The 20,648-nt window shown below is 45.0% G+C and overlaps 2 protein-coding genes across 4 annotated transcripts in view; one reads left to right on the top strand and one right to left on the bottom strand.

Moving 5' to 3' along the window:
* LOC106563430 (serine/threonine-protein kinase PAK 3) overlaps positions 1 to 4,871 on the top strand; it is a 73,926-nt gene extending 69,055 nt beyond the window's left edge. Inside the window, 5 exon segments of the mRNA XM_045690065.1 lie at positions 1,404 to 1,503; positions 2,532 to 2,569; positions 2,571 to 2,729; positions 2,829 to 2,966; positions 4,513 to 4,871. Of these exon segments, the coding sequence (XP_045546021.1) occupies positions 1,404 to 1,503; positions 2,532 to 2,569; positions 2,571 to 2,729; positions 2,829 to 2,966; positions 4,513 to 4,602 (525 nt within the window). The 3' untranslated portion in view covers positions 4,603 to 4,871.
* A 2,510-nt stretch (positions 4,872 to 7,381) lies between these two features.
* LOC106563429 (calpain-5) lies at positions 7,382 to 18,823 on the bottom strand. Of its 3 annotated transcripts, none has more exons than XM_014128997.2 (12): positions 18,636 to 18,823; positions 16,219 to 16,414; positions 14,775 to 14,906; positions 12,056 to 12,264; positions 11,752 to 11,944; positions 11,454 to 11,644; positions 11,240 to 11,317; positions 10,801 to 11,119; positions 10,178 to 10,380; positions 9,948 to 10,069; positions 9,676 to 9,812; positions 7,382 to 9,322 (listed from the first exon to the last, which is right to left on the bottom strand). In XM_014128997.2, exons 2-12 carry the CDS (start codon positions 16,381 to 16,383, stop codon positions 9,140 to 9,142), a joined length of 1,932 nt encoding a protein of 643 aa, XP_013984472.2. In that variant the 5' UTR covers positions 16,384 to 16,414; positions 18,636 to 18,823; the 3' UTR covers positions 7,382 to 9,139. The 3 variants fall into 3 exon arrangements, with proteins under 3 accessions (XP_013984472.2, XP_013984469.2, XP_013984471.2); XM_014128994.2 differs by lacking the exon at positions 18,636 to 18,823 and adding an exon at positions 17,539 to 17,651; XM_014128996.2 differs by lacking the exon at positions 18,636 to 18,823 and adding an exon at positions 17,484 to 17,620.
* Positions 18,824 to 20,648: the final 1,825 nt, after the last annotated feature.

Below are 20,648 nucleotides of genomic sequence, written 5' to 3'. Positions count from 1 at the left end.
GAGGAGTTTGTATTTCGCGCCACGCCCTATCATTGGATATTGGAGCGGTGTTCCGCTAGCGGAACGTCTAGATGTAAGAGGTTAATTGTCAGATTCAACAGAAGATCTCTTTGTTTCTTGGGACCTAGAAGAAGCATCTTGTCACGTCCTGACCAGCAGAGGGAGTAGTTGTTTAGTATTTGGTCAGGACGTGGCAGAAGTTGTGTGTTGTATGTAGTTTCTAGTTGTTCTGTTTCTGTGTTAGTCTGTGTGACTCCCGATCAGGAACAGCTGGATATCGTTGTTCCTGATTGGGAGTCATATATTAGGTGTGTGTTTTTCTCTTGGGGTTGTGGGTTGTTGATTTTGCACTGCTGTAAGTATCTATATAGCCTCTAGAACTGTCGGTTTGTCCTTCGTTATTTTCTTGTTTTCCGTGTTCTCATTATTTAATAAATTATGATGTTGAGCACGCAATCCGCTGCGCCTTGGTCTTCTCTACAGTACGACAACCGTTACACATCTCTTTTTTGTCCGAGTTTAAAAGTAGAAAATTTGCCGCCATCCACTTCCTTATGTCTGAAACACAGGCTCCCAGGGAGGGCAATTTTGTGGCTTCACCATGTTTCATTGAAATGTACAGCTGTGTGTTGTCCGCATAGCAGTGAAAGTTAACATTATGTTTCCGAATGACATCACCAAACAATAGTGGTCCTAAAACGGAGCCTTGAGGAACACCAAAATTTACAGTTGATTTGTCAGAGGACAAACCATCCACAGAGACAAACTGATATCTTTCCGATAGATAAGATCTTAACCAGGCCAAAGCTTGTCCGTGTAGACCAATTTGGGTTTCCAATCGATGGTATCAAAAGCAGCACTAAGGCCTAGGAGCACGAGGACAGATGCAGAGCCTCGATCTGACGCCATTAAAAGGTAATTTACCACCTTCACAAGTGCAGTCTCAGTGCTATGATGGGGTCTAAAACCAGACTGAAGCGTTTCGTATACATTGTTTGTCTTCAGGAAGGCAGTGAGATGCTGTGCAACAGCTTTTTCTAAAACTTTGGAGAGGAATGGGAGATTCGGTATAGGCCGATAGTTTTTTACATTTTCTGGGTCAAGGTTTGGCTTTTTCATGAGAGGCTTTATTACTGCCACTTTTAGTGAGTTTGGTACACATCCAGTGGATAGAGATGTTTATTATGTTCAACATAGGAGGGCCAAGCACAGGAAGCAGCTCTTTCAGTAGTTTAGTAGGAATAGGGTCCAGTATGCAGCTTGAAGCTTTAGAGGCCATGACTATTTTCATCAATGTGTCAAGAGATATAGTACTAAAAAACTTGGTTCAGAGATCAAGGCTGTTGTGGTTATTCTAGAGATCTTAATTGGGAGAAATGTGTATGTGTCTCCACTCTCTACAGTGTCTGCAGGCTCTGGACTTCCTGCACTCCAACCAGGTGATCCACAGAGACATCAAGAGTGACAACATCCTGCTGGGCATGGACGGCTCGGTCAAGCTCAGTAAGTCACCTCACCAGTAGGGGACAGGCAGGGACCAGGGTGGAATGATGCAGTCAATGGTATGTTGGTGGAGAGAGTCGTGTGGAAATGGATGGGGTTGGGGGAAAGAGTCTTGTGGAAATGGATGGGGTTGGGGGAAAGAGTCATGTGGAAATGGATGGGGTTGGGGGAAAGAGTCATGTGGAAATGGATGGGGTTGGGGGAAAGAGTCATGTGGAAATGGATGGGGTTGGGGGAAAGAGTCATGTGGAAATGGATGGGGTTGGGGGAAAGAGTCATGTGGAAATGGATGGGGTTAGGGGGAAAGAGTCATGTGGAAATGGATGGGGTTGGGGGAAAGAGTCATGTGGAAATGGATGGGGTTGGGGGAAAGAGTCATGTGGAAATGGATGGGGTTGGGGGAAAGAGTCATGTGGAAATGGATGGGGTTGGGGGAAAGAGTCATGTGGAAATGGATGGGGTTGGGGGAAAGAGTCATGTGGAAATGGATGGGGTTGGGGGAAAGAGTCATGTGGAAATGGATGGGTTTGGGGGAAAGAGTCATGTGGAAATGGATGGGGTTGGGGGAAAGAGTCATGTAGAAATGGATGGGGTTAGGGGAAAGAGTCATGTAGAAATGGATGGGGTTGGGGGAAAGAGTCATGTGGAAATGGATGGGGTTAGGGGAAAGAGTCATGTGGAAATGGATGGGGTTAGGGGAAAGAGTCATGTGGAAATGGATGCGGTTGGGGGAAAGAGTCATGTGGAAATGGATGGGGTTGGGGGAAAGAGTCATGTGGAAATGGATGGGGTTGGGGGGAAAGAGTCATGTGGAAATGGATGGGGTTGGGGGAAAGAGTCATGTGGAAATGGATGGGGTTGGGGGAAAGAGTCATGTGGAAATGGATGGGGTTGGGGGAAAGAGTCATGTGGAAATGGATGGGGTTGGGGGAAAGAGTCATGTGGAAATGGATGGGGTTGGGGGAAAGAGTCATGTAGAAATGAGTGGAGTTGAAACCAATGTCTGACGTGTTTCTCTCTCCCTGCAGCCGACTTTGGGTTCTGTGCCCAGATCACCCCAGAGCAGAACAAAGCGAAGCACCATGGTGGGCACGCCCTATTGGATGGCACCCGAGGTGGTGACCCGTAAGGCCTACGGGCCCAAGGTGGACATCTGGTCCCTGGGTATCATGGCTATAGAGATGGTGGAGGGAGAACCTCCCTACCTTAATGAGAACCCTCTCAGGGTAAGACTGAAACACACCATCTACACTACACACACATATACTGGAGTTATTTCATCAGTAACTTATTGGCCTTCTCCATCCCTCTTTCCATCTCCTCAGGCCCTGTACCTAATCGCCACCAACGGGACTCCAGAGCTCCAGAACCCTGAGCGTCTGACCTCCGTGTTCAGAGACTTCCTCAACCGCTGCCTGGAGATGGACGTGGACCGCAGAGGCTCAGCCAAGGAGCTACTCCAGGTACACAACAACCCCACCCTGACCACCAAAACATAACCAACGTAAACCTGACCACTCTAACATAACCCAAAGCTGACCACTAAGATTACCCTAACCTAAACCTGACTGCTCTAACATAACCCAAACCTAAACCTGACCACTCTAACATAACCCTAACCTAAACCTGACTGCTCTAACATAACCCAAACCTAAACCTGACCACTCTAACATAACCCTAGCCTAAACCTGACCACTCTAACATAACCCTAACCTAAACCTGACCACTCTAACATAACTCAACCCTGACCACTCTAACATAACCCTAACCTAAACCTGACCACTTTAACATAACCCTAACCTAAACCTGACCACTCTAACATAACCCTAACCTAAACCTGACCACTCTAACATAACCCTAACCTAAACCTGACCACTCTAACATAACCCTAACCTAAACCTGACCACTCTAACATAACCCTAACCTAAACCTGACCACACTAACATAACCCTAACCTAAACCTGACCACACTAACATAACCCTAACCTAAACCTGACCACTCTAACATAACCCTAACCTAAACCTGACCACACTAACATAACCCTAACCTAAACCTGACTACTCTAACATAACCCTAACCTAAACCTGACCACTCTAACATAACCCTAACCTAAACCTGACCACTCTAACATAACCCTAGCCTAAACCTGACCACTCTAACATAGCCCTAACCTAATCCTGACCACTCTAACATAACTCTAACCCAAATCTGACCACACCAACTAGTCTGCTCCTACATTACTATAGCAACACTCATGCCACACCCACCTGAGGATCTGTCTTTTCAGCCATCTATTACCTGTGTTTAAGGGGTGCAAAATCCACTTGTTACTTAAATCTGGCTGGCTGGATTGCTTTCATTTTACTCCTGCAACTCTTTCATACTCTTGCTTGTGGCTGTCGTTTTTTCCCGTTAACGTTACCACATTATGTTTGTAATGACGTGTCAAACACACCCCGGTAATGGCTGAAATGGGCTCAATGGAATACATTGTCTTTCTGTTGCATCCATAAGATTGCTAAAGCTTTGTCTGGGATTTAACACATCAGATAAACATTTACATCATAAGAAAGATAACTTTATTTTCAGGGGTATACATTTTTCGTGGAATTGAAAAAAGTAATAATTTAAAATCTATTCATATATGCAAATATACCCTGTGTATGTAAGCAAATGAGGCACATATCATTTTCTTTATTTTAACACAAAATATGAAAGAAATACCTGATACCATTAGAACATGTATATATGAGTGCATTGTAAAAGAAATGGGAAACAGCATTTTTATACATGACCCTAAGCATGATGGGATGTTAATTACTTAATTAACTCAGGAACCAAACTTGTGTGGAAGCACCTGCTTTAATATACTTAGTATCCTTCATTTACTCACGTGTTTTCTTTATTCTGGCAGTTACGTGTACAGTTCTAACCTTAAATCCCAGTCTGTACACGCAGGGTTGCAGAGCATTTCCCTCATCACTATTCTTCTCTTGTGTTCTTTGCAGCATTCATTCCTGAAGTTAGCCAAGCCCCTGTCCAGCCTGAGCCCTCTGATTGTAGCAGCCAAGGAGGCCATAAAAAACAGCAGCCGCTAGAGGGCGCCATGTGTCCACACACAGAGCTGGACCCTGCTCCATGGTGTTGTGTGACAGACAGACAGACAGCACAAGGACAGACCAGTAACCAACCCCCCTGCTGCCTCATACAGGGGATGGATAGCTGGCCTACAGGGCCTCTCAGCGGTGGGACGCTGCTGCTGAACTGCCTGCTGCCTCCTCCTCTAGTCCTCCAGCATTCTGTACATGTGGAGCAGTCTGTCAAACGTCTGTTAGCGTGTGTGTTAGCGTGTGTGTTAGCGTGTGTGTTAGCGTGTGTGTGCGTAAGAGTGTGTGCATAAGCGTGTGTGAGTAAGCGTGTGTGCATAAGCGTGTGTTTGTCCTGTGAGGGGAGTAGAGGCTCCTAAACTAAATACTAAAAATAGAAAATACGAAGAAAAAAAAAGCTTCTTTTCAAAATGGAGAGATCCAGGAAGAGAGGCAGAACGTAACAGCACTGAGATAATGTGATTCCTTCCTTGTCTGTCCAGCAATCGCCTTGGTTCCCTTTCCCTTTCCATCAGGCATCTCCTGCAGTGAACATTTTATATGACACAGACTTGGGGACTCTGGACCAGCATATGCCTGCATGACTTTGGCTCCATGTAACCAACTTGCAACCCGTGTGTGTGTGTGTGTGTGTGTGTGTGTGTGTGTGTGTGTGTGTGTGTGTGTGTGTGTGTGTGTGTGCGCGCGCGCGTGCGCACGTGCATATGTGAGAGAGAGAAAAGAAGGGAGGGATAGAAGAGGCAAACATTCATCAAAGCCAGTTGGCTGTGGTACTCCAGGACACAGCTGTAATTTCTTGCACACCCTAACATTGCTAGATGTTTAGAGATCTGACAGAGAGAATGGCTTTGCCAGGGTGCAGTGGAGGCTGATTCAATAACTACTGCGTGTCTGATGGGCCACAATGTGTTCAGAGTTCAAGTCACAGCTTTTTAAATATAAAAACCCATGTTATTGGCTAATTACCTTTAGTTAGTTAAAAATGGATTTAGTAAATGAATTGATTTGTAATTGTTTGGCCAGAGTCATAGAGTCTGAGGCTGAAGGGCAGTTAGAACAATTCTGCAGTTCTCCCAATCTATTGGAGGACGTTAGACTGTGTTACTGGGTCTATTTATGTTGGGACATTTGCTTGTTTTTTTGGGGGGGGGGTCAGTGTTTGTCAATGTTACCGTTTGTTTCACATCAATGAGCCTTACTTTTGCATGCTTAACCTCTGATCTGTGAATTTACTTAGATGTATCAGAAGTAGAAGCCATGCTTAGTGTGAAAAGCCATTTGTTCAAGTGAGCACAATCCCTGAGTTAGCGCACATGTTCATGTCTATCTGTCTGTCCGTCCATGATGTGTTTATCTAGGTTTTTTTAATGGGATGCTATTATTTAGCCTAACCCCTCTCAGTGTAAGTTAAGAGTTATTGCTCCAGTGTCTTGTTGCTGAACTTTGTGATGTACTGTGTGAGTTTGGTTGTGTCTGTTTCTATATGAGTGTTTCTGGGAGTTTTGGCTGTTTGGCAGGTTGGTGAGTGGGTGTTAATCATTTGACCATGAAAAGGTTTTTGGATTGAAGACTGAGTGCCATTTTTTGGTTGTAACCTGTCTTGCGGACCATTGGAAACTAGAGGGTCACATTCCCCTTCACTTTGCCATTCCTATCATCCCATAGCAGAGGCTACTAGAAAACAAGTCTGAAAGCTCTGCAGATAAGTATAGACTGTTTCTTGATTCTTCATTCAATAGCTTAGTAATAACCATCAACATGGCATCCTCCGTCTGGTCCATAGTAGTCACAGCATCCCTTAGGATTGTACTGAAGTCCAGATCCGGGACAGAGAGAGTAGGCGACAGGAAAGACACTTGAGGGTCTAACCTGTAGTGTACACTATATAGTGATATCAGTCCCTGATCTCAGGGCTCTCACAGGGAGTCACTGACCACTGATTTCATGGGCTATATTCCATGAGCTCACACTGTATCCCTGGTAGATGGTGTTGGGTGTGTGTATGAATGGGAGTGTGTGTGTGTATGCATGAGTGTCTTTGTAAGGGAGAGAGTGACCTCAGTCTGCACTAGATACCACACCTGTTCTCCACCTTAACTCAGACTGTGTAGTGCAGGGTAGCTGCTCGCTCATCCCTCCACCACACAGGAGAGCCTCACACTGTCCATTGCAAGGAGTACATCTCCGATTTCATGCATGGGAAAACAATACATTAATACATTTTCCAATTAGGCTAACATTGTTAGGATATGTGTGTGTATGTAAATAGGATGGGATTATTTTCCGTTTTCTGAGTTACATAACTTCAAAATGAAAGGATAATATCCAGGTTGCTCTGGTTTTTATTTATAAATGTTTTGCACCCTGGAAATTGAACGAGAAAATAGAACACACTCCTGGATGGATCGATCATGCTTGGGCTGTGTCAGACAGGACTCCACCTGGACACAGAGCCGTTGGAAGCAGACCCCCGTCTGTCTCCAGCAGTCCCATGTCTGTCTGTACGGAGCACTACTTCTGAGTGTGCCTGTGGCTGAGAGTCTTAGGGACCTCACAGAGACTATCTGCCCTCTGACCTTTAGCCGCACCTCTATGTACAGGCCTGAACTCTGAGCACAAAGATGAACTCTGGGACAGCTAGCGGCCTTGCCCCTCCCCGCCGGCCCACTCCTCTTCCGAGGTCGATCCTGTACATTCCTATCTTCTGAATGTGTAAACCTGTACACGTGGTGTGAAAATTCCTCCATTAATGTGTATCATGAGAACTGAACAAAGGCAAAAAAGTGTTTATTTAAAATGATGATTATTATTATTATCTGGGTTTGTAAACTGCTGACCCATCTGGTGAACCTCAGCAAGCCCCATCTTTGGAAAAGGACAGATGAGAAAAGCAACTGGGGACAACTAAGGTTTTGGATAAGCTATTTTTAATTGTGGTTAAAGCAACATACTTTTTGGAATTCTGAATTGTGCATGGCTGTGTCTTGAGTGTAAAACAACAAAATACTGCAGTTTGGGAACGGAACTGAAATTAAAAAAAATACAAAAATAACTTTTTGGTTTGAATGGATTTACTTTTCTTTGCTGTTAGTAGAGAGGGACTAAAAGTGGCAAGACATTTTGAGCAAAGGAGTATGGTAGTTTAGAGGCAGTACATACTCTTTAGACATTTCAATAAGTTCAGTGGAATGACACAAATGAATGACCATGGTCCAAAACTTACACTCCAGATACATTCGGCTCTTTCAAGACTTTCCAATATTTTGCAGCAAGAGCCTTTTGGCTGTTTTTCAGCAATATGAAAAGAGGCACTTTTATTTGTATATGATAACAAACATATTATTAGAATGTATAAGTTGCATAATGTTGTATACAGATACAGTATGCGTATTACTCTGAAGAGTTATTATGTTTCATAGTGTATAGTCTAGTATAAAATAATTATATATTTACAGTTATTCATCTTTCAAAAAGTAATGTCTTGTCCCTTTACAAAACACAATAAGAACAAACAAAACTCCAGAAGGCTTGAAGCTACTTCTTGGTCCATGACCAAGGCAGTCCTTAATAGATACTTCTTGGTCCATGACCAAGGCAGTCCTTAATAGATACTTCTTGGTCCATGACCAAGGCAGTCCTTAATAGATACTTCTTGGTCCATGACCAAGGCAGTCCTTAATAGATACTTCATGGTCCATGACCAAGGCAGTCCTTAATAGATACTTCTTGGTCCATGACCAAGGCAGTCCTTAATAGATACTTCTTGGTCCATGACCAAGGCAGTCCTTAATAGATACTTCTTGGTCCATGACCAAGGCAGTCCTTAATAGATACTTCTTGGTCCATGACCAAGGCAGTCCTTAATAGATACTTCTTGGTCCATGACCAAGGCAGTCCTTAATAGATACTTCTTGGTCCATGACCAAGGCAGTCCTTAATAGATACTTCTTGGTCCATGACCAAGGCAGTCCTTAGTAGATACTTCTTGGTCCATGACCAAGGCAGTCCTTAATAGATACTTCTTGGTCCATGACCAAGGCAGTCCTTAGTAGATACTTCTTGGTCCATGACCAAGGCAGTCCTTAATAGATACTTCTTGGTCCATGACCAAGGCAGTCCTTAATAGATACTTCTTGGTCCATGACCATGGCAGTCCTTAATAGATACTTCTTGGTCCATGACCAAGGCAGTCCTTAATAGATACTTCTTGGTCCATGACCAAGGCAGTCCTTAATAGATACTTCTTGGTCCATGACCATGGCAGTCCTTAGTAGATACTTCTTGGTCCATGACCAAGGCAGTCCTTAATAGATACTTCTTGGTCCATGACCAAGGCAGTCCTTAATAGATACTTCTTGGTCCATGACCATGGCAGTCCTTAGTAGAATATATTGTAAGCTCACATTGATAGTCATTCTGAGTGATAACTTTATGCCTTGTAGTGATGAGCCCCTGTTCAAAGTGTCAGAGGCAACAGAGTGTTGTACACATTGTCAATGTGACCCAGGTAGTAGTCAGCTGATCCAGGTCACATGTCTGTGAGCTCGGTGCAGGTGACGATACGGAGGGTGATGGAGCCAGGCATCTCGTCGGCCATGGCTCTGCCTCTCTTCCTCAGCTGGAGCCTCTGGGGGTTGGTGGAGTCCTTCACTGAGCCTGTCAGAACCACCTGGCCCAGGAACTGGTCCTTCACAGCATTACTGTTCCACACCTGGGGAGGAGGACAGGGAGTGGGGACGAGAACGGAAGTGGAGACCATTTAAGACCAAGGTTTTGCGTGAACACTATCTGACCATCCATTGAAGACACTAAGGGCTTTATTCAATCCGTAGCGCTGAAGTGCCACATTTAAAGGCACTGTTCCTGCGTTAGCAGAAACTGCATTCACGGTAATCTCTGCAAATGTCGGCTCAACTTTACATTTCAATCGCACTGTAGTGCTGAACTTCAGCGATATGAATTGAATCCAGCCCTAACTTCAGACATCTAAATGTAACAATTCACTAGTCAGTTTGTCCTCCCAGCCGATTGGTAGTGATGTTCTTTGACCCCCATATACCTTACCTCCACAGTGATTGGCTTTGTGGGCTTCTTCCTGTAGAAGATGGCTCTGGTATCAAACACCGGCTTCACGGTGTCCGCCTTGACTGTTGACCGAACTGAGGAGCCCTCACAGGATACGATCACATATGGATCTGCGCCTGTACAATGACGCAGTATTAACCAGCCATTAGGCAATGCTGAATATACTCCCAAAATGTCACTAACATTTTTACTTATGTTTCCCTGTAATGTATGAGATAGTTTAAATATAAGGTTGTGGAGCGTTCTCTCACCCCCTGTGCGGTCCTGGTTCTCCAGCCCCTCTGCTCCGTGGACGTAGATCTGGGACACGACAACAGGGTAGCCAGTCAACTTACTCCAACACGTCATCCTGGGCTGGTGTTCTGTCAGTTCTCTGAGAGAGAGATCATCTTATACCTTTACAGTAATGCTAAAGTAATGGTATACTGCATAGATATCATACTGAAGTGTATTGCTATGTGTACAGCTCTATTTCCAGTACCTGCATCCTGAGTCTACGTTAGTGTAAACACGCAGCATGAACTCTCCCAGAATCTCAGGTTTGAAGGTGGAGGGGATGATGATGTAGCGACCCTTGGGGAGCGTGGCCCTCATGAACACCGTGCGGGCGTTGATGTACGTAGTAGTTTGCACGTTAAGTTGGGTGATGATGTCATGCATGCGGTATTTCCTATTCAGTTCAACCTTAAATCAAAAGAAATCATTTTTCACCATGACTGTTCCCCAGTGTTTGTTGTTACAGCTTGATCAGATCTAAAATATTAATCGTTTAGTGATGACAGGTCGTTGAAAGTCTGTGTCCCTGATATGAACAAGCCAATGTGACATTTATAAGTAATGTCTACCCATTATTATAAACACCCTCTGGTTTATTTGCTGTTTGTTCAATGGACGAAGAGGGAAAATTGAAATTCCACTGATTTAACCAAATTCGTGTGTACAGCGGGGAAAGGCAAACATGTGGCGCAGAGAACTTCTCTGCTAAAATGAACTGAAGTTGGACCAACGCCCCAGATGCATACCCTGTCTCTTAGACAAACCCTCACTGGCCCTGTCTCACCCCAGTCCCACTAGTCATTCTTAGAGGATGTTAATATGAACTACCTTGAAGACGGCGAAGCCGAGGGTGAGGTTCTCTCCCTGGCCAGTACGTCTGTGGATCTTCATGTCTCTCTGCTGTAGGGAGATCAGAACCTCATCCACTTCCTTGGTCACCTCAAACAGGTACTGGGGGTTCTGTAAGAAGGTATGTTTGTGGTTCATGCAGCCTCCACAGCGGTTGCGCAGAGGTTCTGCATTCTTGGTCCAACTCCCTAAAATCATCACTTCGTTCCATGTCTTGTCGATGGTGAGCAGGGAGGTGTTGATGAGATGACACACGTCTGCATCTGTGAAGTACTTACACCAGTCTCTAAACTCCATCCTTTGAAGATACAGTAGCGTGTACACACAGAGATGCAAATGAACATGGGTAGACAGATAAAACATTCTCACATGCTGAACAGAAGAGATAACAGCCTTTAATAGTTTTTTTTACACTCACCAGAACTCCCCATCATCTTGCACTGTGATGCCAAGCTTATTCCTCTCCATGCTGCCAACCTTTTTCCATTCCGCTGAACTGAAGTAGGAGAGGGGGGAGAGGCAACAGGAAATAGAGGGAGGGAGAATGAAATAATGAGTTGATGAGGTCACCTGTGCACTGAAGTGTGGAGAGGTTGACCAGTAAGCGAGCGGGGAGGATATGTCCTCCTCACCTGTCACTCCAGGCTCCGTTCCACTCAATCTTTCCCCAGGGGTTCCTCATGCGAATCAGGGGGATGGTCTCGTTCTGGAAGTAGGCCATCAGCCCGTGGCCCAATCGTACTTTCTTCACTGAAGTGACTGAGTAGGCATGGCCCTTCACCAGCCCACACGCCAACCGTGCCTCGATTTCAGAAGGAGACGCCTAAAAGAGGTCCAAGCACAGTAGTCAGTCATTTGTGTCTACTATACACAATTACCTGTGACTATAGTGTGCTGACCAATTGAAAATGATCAATTGAAAAGACAGACCTTGATGGAGCAGCTGATTATTCCATCCCTGTCGTAGACGTTGAACAGGTCCTCAAACAGTTTGTCCATTCTCCCCTGGTCTTTGTGGAAAGCTTCAGCTTCAAGGTTAATGGCCTCTGCCACGGCTCCACTGAAATCCACCACCGCATCCCCAGTGTTGCCCCCGTCCAGCGACTCATAGCAGCCAGAGAGCCTGGAGACAAGAGGAGAGAGAAGAGAGTCCGGAGAAGATACAGAGTGGTTAGAGGGTACGAAACGTTATGATTTATGAATCAAGGGTTGAGAAATGTTAGAGTATACATGCTTGGCATAGGCTTTCTCAAGCAGGGCACTCCAAAACTCGTTGTTGACTTTGGAGTGGCAGTAGATGAGCTCTCCATTGATGGTGGGCAGGCGGTCATCCACCACCACGTCCACCCACTCCCCAAACACCCAGAACTGGAAGTGGAAGATGCCAGCGTAGTTCTCCGGGTGCTTGGAGTCCCATTCCTGCTCCTTCCAGTCAGGGATGACCTGTCAACACAAAGGGCTTCACAGTAAACAACATGTCTAGTCAAATGTGAATAGTTCTAAACATGGGTGGGGATTTTTTTAGAATTTTTATTTCACCTTTATTTAACCAGGTAGGCCAGTTGAGAACAAGTTCTCATTTAAAACTGCGACCTGGCCAAGATAAAGCAAAGCAGTGCGACACAAACAACAACACAGAGTCACACATGGAATAAACAAATGTACAGTCAATAACACAATAGAAAATCTATATACAGTGTGTGCAAATGAAGTAAGATTAGGGAGGTAAGGCAATAAATAGGCCATAGAGGCGAAATAATTACAATTTAGCAATTAAACACGGGAGTGATAGATGTGCAGAAGATGAATGTGCAAGTAGAGATACTGGGGTGCAAAGAAGCAAAAAAGTAAATAACAATATGGGAATGAGGTAGTTGGATGGGCTATCTCCAGATGGGCTATGTACAGGTGCAATGATCTGTGAGCTGCTCTGACAGCTGATGCTTAAAGTTAGTGAGGGAGATATGAGTCTCCAGCTTCAGGGATTTTTGCAATTCGTTCCAGCCATTGGCAGCAGAGAACTGGAAGGAAAGGTGGCCAAAGCAGGAATTGGCTTTGGGGGTGACCAGTGAAATATACCTGCTGGAGCGTGTGCTACAGGTGGGTGCTGCTATGGTGACTAGTGCGCTGAGATAAGGCGGGGCTTTACCTAGTAAAGACTTATAGATGACCTGGAGCCAGTGGGTTTGGCGACGAATATGAAGCGAGGGCCAGCCAACGAGAGCATACAGGTCACAGTGGTGGGTAGTATATGGGGCTTTGGTGACAAAACAGATGGCACTGTGATAGATTGCATCCAATTTGCTGAGTAGAGTGTTGGAGGCTATTTTGTAAATGACATCGCCGAAGTCAAGGATCGGTAGGATAGTCAGTTTTACGAGGGTATGTTTGGCAGCATGAGAGAAGGATGCTTTGTTGCGAAATAGGAAGCCGATTATAGATTTAATTTTGGATTGGAGATGCTTAATGTGAGACTGAAGGAGAGCTTACAGTCTAACCAGACACCTAGGTATTTGTAGTTGTCCACATATTCTAAGTCAGAGCCGTCCAGAGTAGTGATGCTGGACGGGCGGGCAGCGATCGTTTCAATATCATGCATTTAGTTTTACTTGCATTTAAGAGCAGTTGGAGGCCACGGAAGGAGAGTTGTATGGCATTGAAGCTCGTCTGGGGATGACCGCGGCAGCTTTCCAATCTTTGGGGATCTCAGACGATACGCAAGAGAGGTTGAACAGGGTAGTAATAGGGGTTGAAACAATTGCGACGGATCATTTTAGAAAGAGAGGGTCCAGATTGCCTAGCCCAGCTGATTTGTAGGGGTCCAGATTTTGCCTCTTTCAGAACATCAGCTATCTGGTTTTGGGTGAAGGAGAAATGTGGGAGGCTTGGGCAAGTTGCAGTGGGGATGTAGGCAAGTCGTATCTTTCCCAGCCAGGCTTGAATAAGGAAAATATGAATGTTTCTGAGTGGTAATGGTCATTTAAGATGGAAGGATGACACTAGTTTCCTTTCAATGGGAGTGAAAAGCCCCTCGGGTGAATTCCTCAGGTGAACTAAGTTACGTCCACTCTGAGTCAGATATCAACAGTATGGAATGGCACACAGACATCCACCCACATACTTCATAGACATTATCTGCTCAATGTGAATCACACATTAGGAATGTGACCAAAATAGCTTTTTACCACCTGAGCAACATTGCTAAGATGTGTCCGTTTCTCAGTCTGATACAAAGAGACTCATCCATGCTTTTATTACAAGCAGGTTTGACTACTGTAGTGCTCTCCTGTCTGGTCTACCCAAGAAAGCCATTGGTCAACTACAAAATATACAGAATGCTGCAGCACGGGTACTGGCCAAGACCAGACGGAGAGCACACATTATCCCCGGTTTTAAAGTCTTGTACTGGCTGCTTGTGAATTTTTACAATTCATTGTACGATTCTTCTATTGGTTTTTAAATCAACCCACGATTGTGTACACCAATACATATCAGACATGCTTTTGAGTTTTGGACCCAGTAGGTCCCTCAGGTCCTCTGGCACTTGCATTTTAACTATCCCAAAGCCTAGGACCAAGAGGCCTGCCAGAGAACCTGAGGGGGGCCAAAACTGTGGACATATTTAAAATAGATCTTAAAACACACCTTTTTAGCTTTGCTTTTCCTTAAGGTGCTTTTTAGTCTTTCAGTTGTTGTTATTCTTTAGTTTTTTATCCTCTTACATTTGCTGTGTAGTAAATATTTCTGTTTTTATTTTCACTGTATTTTTATAGTTTTCGTCCCTGAGAAGTGCATTGCGTTGCATCTGAAATGTGCTATATAAATAAAGGTTGATTTGATGTGTTCCTTCACAAACAGCACCTTGTATTCCCCTATAAGGAAATACACACATAGTCTGCTATTGTGACACTCATCTCAGACTGTGTGACCAGACAGGAGGAAACCAAAGTCACCTTCTGCCAGAGGTCTGGCTTCAGTGCCAGGCAGGAGCATGCCGCCACAAACCAGCAGTTACCCAAAAGCCCCTGGTTCAGGTCATGGGAGCTGATGCCCTCCACAAACAGATGAGGCCCATCACTGACCTCCTGTAACAGAGAAAGAAAATGTTGTTGACAAGTTATGATGAGGGGCGGTAAAATGTGAAATTGTGAGGTAAAATGTTCCAAGTGAAAAATTTAAATACCTTAGAATGTGCTCACTAATAAGTTATGCTTGTAACAATAGTCGCAAATCCTTGACAAATAGTTCTGGCTTAGAGCACGTTTTCTTTTTAAATGAGTTGGAACTCTCTTGAGGTGTACTGTTGTTATGAATAAGAAATTGTGTTTTCTCTTCTTGTCACTTGGGCAACATGCCATATAGATGCAGGATCTTAATTTGACCACTCTTTTGTTGCTGATCATTTTCCTGCATAGCAGGAAATGCAAACTTGTAGTGTATTTGAGATTTTAAAAAACTCTTGTAAAGTTAGTCATTTCCACTTTGAAATGTCAGACCTGATTTACCCTAACAAAACAATACATCAACCCATACAAAAATGTCAATTTATTATAATGTTTGCCTCAGGATAATTCACATTTCCTGTTGCTGCAGGATCATTTTCCTGCTGTATTAAGCTGGCTCAAAGTAAGATCTGACATCTGTACATAGAACAGATACAGTAACACATTAAACAGAAATATAACTCCAGTTTTCTCCATTGAACAGAATGGCAGCTGTACAAACATAGATTTTATTTTATTTTTTCTCTTGACAGTATTGAAACACATGTTCTGTCATATATCTCAGACACTATGTAAAGTATACACTTTGAGACACTTTCCAGCACCACCCTCACCTCAGTTTCACACCACAGTTTGCTGTCTGTCACCACAATAAGCATTGTGGATGACATTTAACCTTTAGCACAATCCTCAGAGGCAACCACTCAAAAGGCATTAACCTTTGAATTACTCCATCACAAAATGTTGTATGAGTCTATATAAAACCTGTCAGACAACACCTTTCACAATACCTATGTATGGCCAAATATAACACAGTCATACTCTTTGTTTATCCAAGTCAGCACACATGAAAGTTCAATCCTAGACATGACATGTTTATATTGCACAAGAAGAAGGTCATGCTCTGATCCCAGAAAGCGCTCTATAGCACTTTTATAAGCTTACATTTTTACTAATCAACAGCAAACTAGAAGTTGGTCTTTTAAGCGATAACATTTCCTAAAAACTATGAGGAGAAACATGAACATCACATATAGTTTCAGTGAATCATTAGAGCTTGTGACATTCTATTTCATGTTTAGTGTTCTTGCATACAGATTCTGCTTTTGGTATTAAGCTAATAGACGAAAAATAAAGTACAAAGGTGCTCTGTTTAGGCATCTCAGTCACTCACCCGTGGTCTCTTCCACTCCACCATACCAGGGGGTGGTTTCCTGTAAAACAGGGATGCATTGGTGACAGGAAACTCTGGATCCTCAAACAGTTCCTTGTCCTCCAGACATTTCCTCTTCAGCTCAGAGTAATGCTGGTTCTTGTATGAAGTGACCGTGGAGAACATGGTTCAGACGCTGGAACCTTGAAACTGCAAACTGACCACAGAAGAAGACGTCCTGTTACTTTACAGGCAGACTACCAGGACAGTCCTTGTCAGCTTAGGATCTATTATAGTTCACCTTTGACTCTGGGTGTCTGGACAAGAGCTCAGCATACCCTACAGTAATACACCCCATAAATCCCAGAGTGGCTCTTCCTTGGAAAATGTTGTAATGGAATTTTTCATCTGAATCACCGTAGTTTGGATATAGTCTCCCATAGGGGCCAACCAGGCAACAAGCTGGCCTAGAGATAAATATATCCAATAACCAATATGCAAATGATACATATTTAAATAATTTAAAGTAGAAAAACAGTCTTCTACGAACAACTACGCTACATCACTTTAAAAGTTACAGTCAAGCATAGATTTTACTGTAACTCTGACCACAAAAACAGCAAAAGTCTAAGCTTTTCCTGGTTTTGCGATGGAAACATCTCATGGGTGATCAAAAACATCTGATCAAATCATCTGCGATCCTCTGGGAATATTCTGATATTCTAACTCTACGACCAGTACAGTCTCTTTACTCCTGACCCCCGATCCCAGAGGTCAAGCTCTTTATAAACAAGATTCGATTTTATATGGAGTCTGTCTGCCAGTGCAGTTTTGTACATTTGCTGTCTGCCATGAATAACACAGACACAAATAATTCAATTCCAAAGGAATTCCATTTTGTGGCCCCCGGAGAACAGTCAAGCTCTAAACTCCCGGTGAGTCTCTAATGACACTATTCCCAAAAACATTACACACTTTAGGAAATGCCTCTCAGAGCAAAGCCCATTTGGAACACAGTGAGAGACAGTTCACGATGAAGTTGTCATGACGATTTTGACAGTTCATTATCATCATGGCCAACTCTCTGCTTCCTGTTTTCAGTCAGAACATTAAGCAGAAATGGACCCATACCAATACACTAGAATAATTGGTGGGAAAAAATGTGAATGTTTTTCACCTCTGTCTTTCTCTCCCTCTCCTGTACACTCTCTCTCCTTCCTTCACACACAGAACAACCACATTCTCTGTCTCTTCCTCAAACTTTTAAAGCAAAGAGAACTCCTTACATGTATCACATTTAAGGATCTAGAAGAAAAAGCCCAGTAAAAGTGTCTTCTGTACCTCAGTCGTAGCGCTGTGACAACTGCCTCCTCCAGGATAGTGAAAGAGAAGGGTGTTTCCACCAGGTCTTTGTACCTGTCTGTCTCACCCCTCCCCCTCATTCCCCTCATTCCCCTCCCCCACAACATCTCTGCAGTGGCCCAGTTTAGTTTTGCTTGTTCATGCTCAGGGCCACACCCATATCCCAGGAACAAGTGTTCTACTTCACACAGTGAATGTCTGTGTTCACTTATTGTGTCCGTGGGTTACTATCATGAAATGAGTGTGTGTGTGGCTTTATTGATTGAATAAGTAACTGTGATGTGAGTTTGCCATGCAGTGTTAATCATTCCTTCGTGATGTCACTTCCTTGTCGAAGAGGAAGTCCTTCCTCGGGTGTACACTGACGTGTCTGTGTGTGTTTATACCAGGTGAAATCTCAATACCTGACTGACGAGCTCCAACAGGTTTTTCTGTGTTTGGCGTGAATGTCGTCACTGCAGGGGAGATTGAGGAGGGGGGAGTATCGCTGTTATAATTGCCACAGCTGTTGGGTTTATTGTTATAATGGTCTATTTTAGTGTACGCTGATAAAATAGGCTTAGACTCGATGGTCACCAACAATGTACTAAAAAGCTGTTGCTGTTTAAATGGTAAGGTCACCAGTATGCATCATCAAAGGTTATGTTACTAGCAAAGTTAGAACAAGAATGGTGGCAAAACTACAAGCTTAATTCACTGTAATAATGCCTGTATACTAAATGTTTTAGGTGGAATGCTATTATCACTATCCAACTGGGAGAATGTACACATCCACTGTGGTTTCAGTTTAGCATAGCAGAGCTGCCTTAGATGCAGGTTATAACATAGAGGCTGTGATAGACAGCATTCCACTCCCTCTACAACTGCTGCTGAAGAAATGGACAGATGCTACTTCTAAAGGGGAGTACATGTTATGTATATGACAATTTGACAAATTCATACATGGAAAAAAAGTTTTTAATATTATGTCTGATAATAATTGCAGCAATTAAATGTTAAACTCTGTCAATACGTATAACCAGAAAACATTCCAGGTGTGTAACCAGATGTAGTTCTCCACAGTGTGTGCTTCTTACCTGTTCTTGTCCTCCTAAAATCCAGAAAGAAATCCCAAAGTTCCTTATAAGGTTGCAAAAATGCCCCCTCTGATACACCTTGGGAAGATCTACTGGGACGTCATAACTAAAGCCAAAGGGTTGTGTCCTCCTGACTGTCCCTATGACAACGGTCTGCAGCACGTAGGTCTCCCAAAGGAGCAACCAAAAACACACAGCAATGGTATTTCCACTCCTAACCCCCAACACACTCATTAACAAACAGAAAAACCCACATTCACTGACGCACACAGAGAATCGGTCTGACGAGTGGTTCATTAGGGCAGAATGCATCATGCAAAGTGCTGGCTCCCAGTCTCATTCCTTTCTAGTGAAGTTCGATGAGAGAAATGTTATCCACTGCATTCCTGGAGCCGTTAGGCTCTCCGAGGTGCAGAGGAGAGGAGAGGAGAGGAGAGGAGAGGAGAGGAGAGGAGAGGAGAGGAGAGGAGAGGAGAGGAGAGGAGAGGAGAGGAGAGGAGAGGAGAGGAGAGGAGAGGAGAGGAGAGGAGAGGAAGGTGGAAAGAAGAGGGAGAGGAGAGGAGAGGAGAGGAGAGGAGAGGAGAGGAGAGGAGAGGAGAGGAGAGGAGAGGAGAGGAGAGGAGAGGAGAGGAGAGGAGAGGAGAGGAGAGGAGAGGAGAGGAGAGGAGAGGAGAGGAGAGGAGAGGAGAGGAGAGGAGAGAAAGGTGGAAAGAAGAGGAGAGGAGGGAAGAGTGAGGAGGGAGGGCAGAGGAAAGGAGAGGAGAGGAGAGGAGAGGGGAGGAGGTGGAAAGAAGAGGGGGAGGGGAGAAGAGGAGAGGAGAGGAGAGGAGAGGAGAGGAGAGGAGAGGAGAGGAGAGGAGAGGAGAGGAGAGGAGAGGAGAGGAGAGGAGAGGAGAGGAGAGGAGAGGAGAGGAGAGGAGAGGAGAGGAAACAAGAGGGAGAGGGGAGGGGGGGAAGAGGAGAGGAGGGAGGGAAGAGGAGAGGAGGGAAGAGGAGAGGAGGAAAGAGAGAGGAGGGAGGGCAGAGGAGAGGAGGGAAGAGGGGGGAGAGGATGGAAGGGGAGGGGAGGGAAGAGGAGAAGAAGGAGAGGAGAGGAGGGAAGAGGAGAGGAGAGGAGGGAAGAGAGATGAGGGAGGGCAGAGGAGAGGAGAGGAGAGGAGAGGAGAGGAGAGGAGAGGAGAGGAGAGGAGAGGAGAGGAGAGGAGAGGAGAGGAGAGGAGAGGAGAGGAGAGGAGAGGAGAGGAGAGGAGAGGAGAGGAGAGGAGAGGAGAGGAGGGAAGAGGGGATGAGAGGAAAGATAGGAGAGATAGGAGGGAGGGCAGAGGAGAGGAGGGAAGAGGGGGTGAGGAGGTAGAAGAGAGGAGAGGATGGAAGATGAGAGGAGGGAGAGGAGAGGAAGGAAGAGGAGGGAGAGAGAGGAGGGAAGAGAGAGGAGAGAAGAGGAGAGGCAGAAATAGGAGAGGAGAGGAGAGGGGAAGAGAAGAGAAGAGGAAGAGAGAGGAGAGGAGAGGAGAGGAGAGGAGAGGAGAGGAGAGGAGAGGAGAGGAGAGGAGAGGGGATGAGATAGGAGAGATAGGAGGGAGGGCAGAGGAGAGGAGGGAAGAGGGGGGTGAGGAGGGAGAAGAGAGGAGAGGATGGAAGATGAGAGGAGGGAGAGGAGAGGAAGGAAGAGGAGGGAGAGAGAGGAGGGAAGAGAGAGGAGAGAAAAGGAGAGGAGAGGCGGAAATAGGAGAGGAGAGGAGAAGAGAAGAGAGAGGAGAAAAGAGAGAGAGGAGAGGAGAGGAGAGGAGAGGAGAGGAGAGGAGAGGAGAGGTGGAAATAGGAGAGGAGAGGAGAGGAGGGGAGAGGAGGGGAGGGGAGAGAAAAGAGGTGGGAACAGGAGAGGAGGGAGAGGAGAGGAGGGAAGAGGAGAGGAGGGAGATGGGAGGAGGGGAGAGGAGAGGCGGGAATAGGAGAGGAGGGGAGAGGAGGGCAGTGGAGGGAGAGTTTGTAGGAGGTCGAAGTCAGGTGGGA

The sequence above is a fragment of the Salmo salar genome, chromosome ssa11 (genome assembly GCF_905237065.1).
Source record: "Salmo salar chromosome ssa11, Ssal_v3.1, whole genome shotgun sequence".
Taxonomy (NCBI): Eukaryota; Metazoa; Chordata; class Actinopteri; order Salmoniformes; family Salmonidae; genus Salmo; species Salmo salar.
The sequence above is the reverse complement of the archived record's forward strand: the minus strand, read 5'-3'. Positions and strand labels throughout refer to the sequence as shown.

Excerpts from the sequence above, each read along its gene's own strand:
- LOC106563429 (XM_014128997.2), bottom strand. The coding sequence starts at position 16,383 with ATGTTCTCCACGGTCACTTCATACAAGAACCAGCATTACTCTGAGCTG. Across the intron at positions 11,945-12,055 it reads CTTGAGAAAGCCTATGCCAA|GCTCTCTGGCTGCTATGAGT; the intron begins GCATGTATACTC and ends TCTTGTCTCCAG. Across the intron at positions 10,381-10,800 it reads TCGGCTTCGCCGTCTTCAAG|GTTGAACTGAATAGGAAATA; the intron begins GTAGTTCATATT and ends TTTTGATTTAAG.